Source organism: Pteropus medius, unplaced genomic scaffold (assembly GCF_902729225.1).
Source record: "Pteropus medius unplaced genomic scaffold, Ma_sr-lr_union100, whole genome shotgun sequence".
Taxonomy (NCBI): Eukaryota; Metazoa; Chordata; class Mammalia; order Chiroptera; family Pteropodidae; genus Pteropus; species Pteropus medius.
The window spans coordinates 1,108,629-1,115,727 of NW_024352780.1; the positions used below are offsets into that span (position 1 = coordinate 1,108,629).

Genomic DNA, 7,099 nt, shown 5'->3' on the forward strand with positions numbered 1-7,099 from the left:
TGGGGGGTTTTCCCAACACCGGAGTTTAAAAAACAGAAAGCCAGTCCCGTGATGAGAAGGGTCGTGTCACCTGCAGGGGACGCGGGCAGCTCCTTCGAGGCGGCGAGGCCCCAGCAGAGCCACGAGCTGGGCCCCCGCGCCAGGGAGAGGCCCCCACACGGGACACGCACACAGAACGACACGCGGCAATGGCGTTCTCGTGAAGACAGGCTCACAGGGCGGCTGAGGCAGCTCCTCGGCTGAAGCCCGCGCCCCGTTTCCTGTCGCGAAGGCGGCCGCTGGAGCACGCGTAGCTGTGTCGGTGGCTTCGTGACACGGAGACCTCGGACCAGCCGACCGGCCTCTCTCTGACCACAGCTGGGGGGCCGGGGGGGGGGATCCACAGGAAGCCGGAGCCTCGGCCCGGCACGAGGGGCAACGGCCGCCAGGCGGAGTCCATCGCGCCCACGGAGAGGCAGACACGCGGGCATCGGCCAGCGCCCGGGGCCGCCCGCGGGCTCGCAGACCCCGCCGGCCTCTCACACGGAGCCCAGCGCCCGGAGGCTGCTCGCCGAGTTGGCCAGCAGGGTCAGCAGGACCGGGCCCGGGCGGCCTGCCCTGCTGGCTGCACCCCTCCCGCTCCCTGACCACGGCCTCAGCCCTTCGGGGGACACAGTAAAGCGGGCGCGTGGGGGGTACGACAGCTCAGCGACCTTGACCTTGAACCCCCGTTGTTTCATCCCCTGAGACCAACACTGCCCCCACCTCCCTTCCGTCCCCTCGCTGTGATGGGACCTCCGAAATGGAGACTGGCGAATCAGTGTGACAGACAGACACAGACGGACGGACAGACGGACAGACGGACGGCCGAGGCTCTGGGACAGAGGGTTCACCCCCGCCCCTGGCAGCATCGGGCACAGGGGTGAGAGCCCGCGTCCCCTGTAGGAAGTAACCGTGCGCCCTGGGAAAGGCCCGGCCGCCTCCCGTAACCCAATCCCCACCTGGACGGCGGTGAGGGGGGGCGGTTTCCAGCACACGCCCAGGACGCACGCTCGGGGCCACCTTCTCGCAGCCAGCCACCCAGCTTGTTGGGGGTGACGAGCACCCCGGCCTCGCCCAGCCCTAGGCTTTCGCCCGGATAAAAGCCGGGCTGCGGGCGGCTTCCGGACCAGCGGGAGGCCATGGGGCCGGCAGCGGGGCAGTTCCGCGCCCTGCTCTGGAAGAACGGGCTCTGCAGACTCAGGACCCCGGTGAGTGCGGCTGCCCGGCCGGCTGCTGCCCGCGGGGGTGGCGGGGACAGGAGGCCTGGTCCAGCCAAGTGTCTGATCCCTCAGGACTGTCGAAAAGTCCAGGCCGGGACATCCATCTGAAAAGGGCTCATTTAGAAAACTCTAAAAAAGTAGGTGAAATTTGAGCTATAACTAGTGTTTTGGGGCATCTCGTAAAATCTAAGCTGTGAATCCTCCGGTCGAGGGGACAGAAACACAATTAATGCATAAATAGTGAGTGCGGGGCCCCCCCAGAGGGAGCCGCCGCGGTCTGTGTCTCCGGGGCTGTGGTGACGCGTGACTCTGTGTCCCCAGGGCTGCGGTGACGCGTGACTCTGTGTCCCCGGGGCTGCGGTGACGCGTGACTCTGTGTTCTCTTGCATCGAACCATTAGTTCACAGGCTCTGGAACTGTATTCAGAGGACGTTGCCAGGCCCTGGTGCGTGGTGGGAACGGCTCAAACCGAAGCGGGGGAACCGCCCTGGGGTCGCCCTGTGGGCGTGCGTGCCGGTGGGGTCGGAAGCCGAGGCTGCCGCTGTGGACACACTGCCTTTGTTTCTGAGTCTGCCGGGCGAACAGCACCACGTGGACGCAGCGGGCAGTGGCGCGGGCCTGCGGGACGCCCGCGTGGCCTCCGTCGCCAAGGCCCAGCGCGGCGTGCGGGGCTCTGCGGACCAGGGCGTCGGTGAGAAACAAGTGGCGACTTCGAATCCCATTTTGCTGCATTCACATCCAAAATATTCTCTTTCCTCCCTGCAACAAGGGCAGCGTTAAGGGGGCGTTTTCTTTCCCGCAGAGGGTCGGGAGGGGTCGGGTCGGCTGTGGCTGGAAGTCTGATCGCGCCCGGCGTCCAGTCAGGAGCCGAAGCTTCTGGCCCGACCGGCCGGTGCCTCAGGGTCTGAGTTTCACGACCGGCGTGGGCTCCACCGACGTCGCGTTGGCTCTGGGAGCTGAGCCCGTTGGCCCGTGAGCGAACGTTATGGGGGAGCCGGTTTCCCGGGCCCCGCTGCCCGCTTTTATTCATGGCTCGCTGAAACCCCAGACGCCTCCGTCTCCCCTTCGCTGGCAACGCTCGCGTGGTTTCAACGTGTTCGCGGTCGTTAATGCTCCTGGTCGAGCATGCGCGTCAGACACACAGCGTTCGTCGTCGACTCGGTGGCCGCTTGTTTACGTGGCGACCCCTGCCCGTCCCTCTTTGCCTGATGTTCTCTCTGGCATCTGTCACTGCTCCCGCAGGGGCACGTGCTCGCGTTGTTGTGTCCAGAATAACCAGACCCAACTTGAGTGCTCTTAACCAGGAGACAGTTTATTAGCCGGCGGCTGTCCTTGCAAAGGAGCAGCCTCGAAATGCCAAGATACAAGGTTTTTAAGCCCCAAATCCCATTCCTCATTCTGTCTTAAACACAAAGGTCCACTACCTGTCAACCCACTGGTCAGGTGTGCAAGCGGGAAGTACAGAAGCAGAAAGCTTGTGTTAGAATGTTATGTTCCTATGGGTGATTGCCTATGTTCCCATGGGCGATAGCCAGTGTTCCCATGGGCGATGGCCAAACAGTAATTTTCAGCTTATATACAATTGATTATTTTTCATGCCACGCAAGCAAGCAGGGTTACACAGGCTAAAATTGGCAGTTAGCGTATGAGCTCATTGTTACAAGTTTCATGATTAACAGAATGTGGTTAGGGGTTCCAGAAACTAGGCCTAAGTTATAGACTTCTTTTGTCCAGTTTCAGGTTTTAATTATTCTTTAACCCTTTCATATTTCAGCGGGCTATTACAGCGTCAGGCTGACAGGCCCGCGGAGCGGGTGCTCTTTCTGATTTGTTCGCCATCGTCCCCCGCAGCAGCCAGCGCAGCGCCCGGCACCCAGAGGTGTCCGACAGCAGGGGTCGCTGAGCGCGAGGGGAGATGGGGGCCGCCCTGTCGCATCTCTGCTCCGTGCTCTGTGCTGGGAGGGCCAGGCCGACGTGCCCGCCCTCGGGGAGCTGGGGCTGGGGACAGGGAGAGGCCACGGAGTGCACGCGGGCGGGTGGCAAGTCGGCTTCTGAGGACACCCCCGCAGGCGTCCACGCACCTGGTGATGCTGGCACAAGGTCGCGCATCACAGCAAGACAGGAGAGACTACGCGAGGGGCTTGGCCCGAGACGGGGCAGCCGGCTGGACGGCCACCTCCGGCTCTGCCACCCCCGGCTCCCCGAGTCGGCTGATTCGTGTTTTTGAATTTAGTTTTCATAATGGTTGACATGCAACACTCCGTTAGCTTCAGGCGTCCTGCGTAGTGCTTAGACATTCGGGTACCTTACAAGGTGACCCCCGATCCGTCCCGTCGCCGCCTGGCACCACCCCGACTGTCATCCCTGTGACCTTACGTCCCGTGACTGTTTTATAACTGACAATTTGTCCTTAATCCCTTTCGCTTGGTTTTTCTCCCTACGAAATGAGATGATTTGTGATGAAGGAATGAGTGAGCGTGTGTCACCGCCTGTGTCACCGCCTGGCCGGCGAGCGGGCGCCGCGTTCTTATTTGGACCAAGTACGGAGACGGAGGAAATGGGTGGCCTGTGACATGGCAGGGGGACAGCCCCGTGGAGCGTGAGGAGGGAGAGAGGAGGCTGCAGCTTGCTCGATGGGGCTGAGCGGAGCCCGGGGGGTGAATGCGAGCGTCGCGTCTCCTCCTGTGATGGCCCCCGCCAGCGGCCTGCAGGGCCACCTGCGGCTCACGGCTCCCTCCCGTCCCGTGAGCGTCCTGTGTCCGGTCTGTGTCGGCCTGGCAGCTTCCTGCCCACGGAGATGGGGCCTGGACGCAGGGTCGGGATAAACAATGCGGCCGAGGGATTAAACGGCCTCAAAGAGATGTTTATTTAGTGAGTGACTGGGCACCGTTTGTAAGGTGAGCATGCTACTGAAGGGAACTCGTCTGTTTCTATGTACTTAACAAGCTCATTTGATTATATCTTAGTGTCATAGTTCCTTTATGAAGTGTTTACTGTGGACATTTCTAACAGAAAAATAAAAAGGAGCGTACGCGATGGATGCCCAGGACACGCGCCGCCCGTCCCCACACTCGGCTCTGCGGGCGGTCGAAATGCCGCTCTTCTCGGAAAAACATCAGTTTGAACAGAAAACTATTTCTGTGATGATTTTCATGCCACTTACTGTTTGCATCTCGATGTACGGTTATTGCACACACAGCACCGTAACCGTGAAGACAATGTCGACGCTCGTCTGAAGTGTCGTCGCCTCGCGCGGCGGCTCCCCCCGCTCTCTGGCTGCCATCGGGCGTGCAGACGCGCTGTTCCGGCCCAATTAAAGTCGTAGCCCTGGGGCTGGGTTTCCGGTCAGGTGCGGACGCCCGCGTGTGGGCGCGTCTGCGAGCCAGGCTTCCGCACGCACGCACGGCGTGCTCGTTTCGTGTTCTACCCGGCTGCAAACCCGCCCGCCTCGGGCTCTCGTCGGAGCAGGTGACCACCACGGGCGACGAGGAGGCGACTGAGCCGGGAGCCTGCTGCTGCGGGGCCTCCCGCCCGGCAGCCTTCGGGCCTCACGCTGGAGGCAGGAGCGGAGCCAGGCCCCAGCCCCCTCCCTTCGCGGAGGTGGCCGTCCTCGGGTGGCGGTCCCTGTCCCCTGCATCTTGTAGCTGAAGGCCTCCTCTCTGTCCCCTCCTGCCCCCGCTGGACGGGGCTGATTCCTTGCACATGGTGTCACCCACCACCGTGCTGAGCTCGCTCAGGTCCTTGCCTGTTAATGAAGCTCGTGCAGGCCTCTGGGTCTGACGGACTTCTACTGGGGACTCGGCTAGGGGACGGGGTCGGAGCTGGGTCTAATGCAAGGACGTCATTGTCCTGAAGACCCGTGGTCCCCTCCACAAACCTCTGCCGGCCACCGTCTTACTAGGAACGAAATTCTGACTGGCGCCACCACGCCCCAGGCCCCTCGCACACACAAACTGTTGTCCTTGCTTTAAAAGGCCACACGGAGGGTGAAACGCACACTTCCTCCTAGGCACAGGCACAGATTATGGGGTCTTCACCGGGGCTTCTGGCCTGGCTCCCAGGAGGCCCCCGAGGCTGTCTCAGCTGCACACCGGGGGGCCCGCCACTCAACACAAGGCCAAGACCCAGCCTCATCTTCCCCGGAGGACCCCAGTGAGCCCGCCGGACCCAGGCTGCCTCTCACACTTCCTGTCTACACCCCACCTTAGGGCCTGGTCCTTAAAACCCATCTGGGAAGCTAATTTTGTTTTCTTAAGCCTACAGAGAGCAAATTCTCAAGCCAAGCTCCAACTCCGTCAAACCCCGGAGCTTGTGTGCATGCGTGTGAATCATCCTTTTATAAAACAAAAATCACACATTTTTTTGAGATTTTGGTCCACCACTGAATCCGCGCGCTGAAAACCTAATTCGATGTTAAAGAAGAATTTCCTTTGGAAGCAATTAACGGGTTGGCCATGATTTCTGTATTTTTCTGAAACTGCAAAAGATGATCGATGTCGAGCCCCAGAAGCCAAGCGGCTCTCATTTCTTTCGGAAATTGCTTAGGTCTTAGAGGCTGAGTTTTGCTGGTTTTGTATAATGGTAAGTTGTCACCTATTTGCTGCCAGATCTGCTCTACAGGTGCACTAAGGTCGTGAGTTGGAATTGGGAGGTCAAAGGTCAGGAGCCTGCGAGCTCTGATCTGCGGGTCGGAGGGAACCTGACGAGATGGGCCAGGCTGCTGGGGGCCGGCGAGAAACCGCCTCGTAAAAAGGCGCCGGCTCACGCGGACGGCGGTGCCGCGGACGCCGGCATCTCCGTGCGCTTCTCCTGACCGCCGTCCATTTCGAATTCAGAACCAGGGGAGATTTCTCTCCCCTCGTGCTTTTCAGAGGGTTCAGCGGTCGGCTTGTAAATAGAAAACATTTTTTTAGGTTTAATTAGAGTTTGACTTTTATTTCGATATCTTCAGAGAAACTTCCCAGTTATAAGATGTAGAGTTTTACTTTTTTAATGATGTTGTTTCCATTTGAAATTGAAGATGCAAATTGCCATTGATTTTATGAATGGACCGATAAATAGTCATAATTTCACAGTTACAGCTGATTATTGTCATTTAGTCTCGAAGGTCCTTTAAATCATGGCGGTCTTTATGTATAGAAGAAACACACAGATGCTATAAATAAAAAGATTGATAAACGGATTGTATAAAAGATTTAGACAGTAAAACAGCAAATAAAAAATTGGAAAAAACATTTGCAATATCTGAAGCAGCAAAAGCCCGAGTTCTTTAAAAACAAAACAATAAAACAGGAAACGATGATTTACAAAACAGTAAAAAATTCAATAGAAAAATGAGCACAAGGGAGAATAAGGGGTTTATAGACAAGGAATTGTACGTACTTAACTTATGAAAAATACTTGATATTAATAACTAAAGAAATTGTTTTTTGCATATCAGTTTGGCAAAACTTTGACAGAAATTTAAAAGTTCATTCATCGCAGATGCTATTGAGAATAATTAGAATAAATAATGACTGGTTGAGCCTTCGTCGAGGGCATTTTTGTTATATTTCTCCAAATTAAAAATCTAAATTAGAAATCATATTCACTCTGACTCAGGAATCTCATTTAGTAATGACACCTCAGAGGTGTGCTTGGGAAAGTCAGCCAAGCAGGAAACTCATGATAGCTTTGGCCCCAACCGAAAACCTTGCAAATCTCCATAATTAGGTGATCGACTTAATAAATGAAATTCTATGCTAGATTATTATGTGGTCTTTGAAATAACGAGGCAGAACAGTAAGTGCCACTATGAAAAACTGATTTCAAAAACATTAGTTATGTGTGTGCATGTGGTGTGTGTGGTGCGTGCATGC

General features: G+C 57.0%; 1 protein-coding gene across 1 annotated transcript in view; it reads left to right on the forward strand.

Moving 5' to 3' along the window:
• The first annotated feature begins 571 nt into the window (after positions 1-571).
• ABCA13 (ATP binding cassette subfamily A member 13) overlaps positions 572-7,099 on the forward strand; it is a 148,766-nt gene continuing 142,238 nt past the window's right edge. The window contains exon 1 of the mRNA XM_039847126.1: positions 572-1,229. Coding sequence (XP_039703060.1) covers positions 1,161-1,229 — 69 coding nt within the window. The 5' untranslated portion in view covers positions 572-1,160. The remainder of the gene's footprint in view (positions 1,230-7,099) is intronic.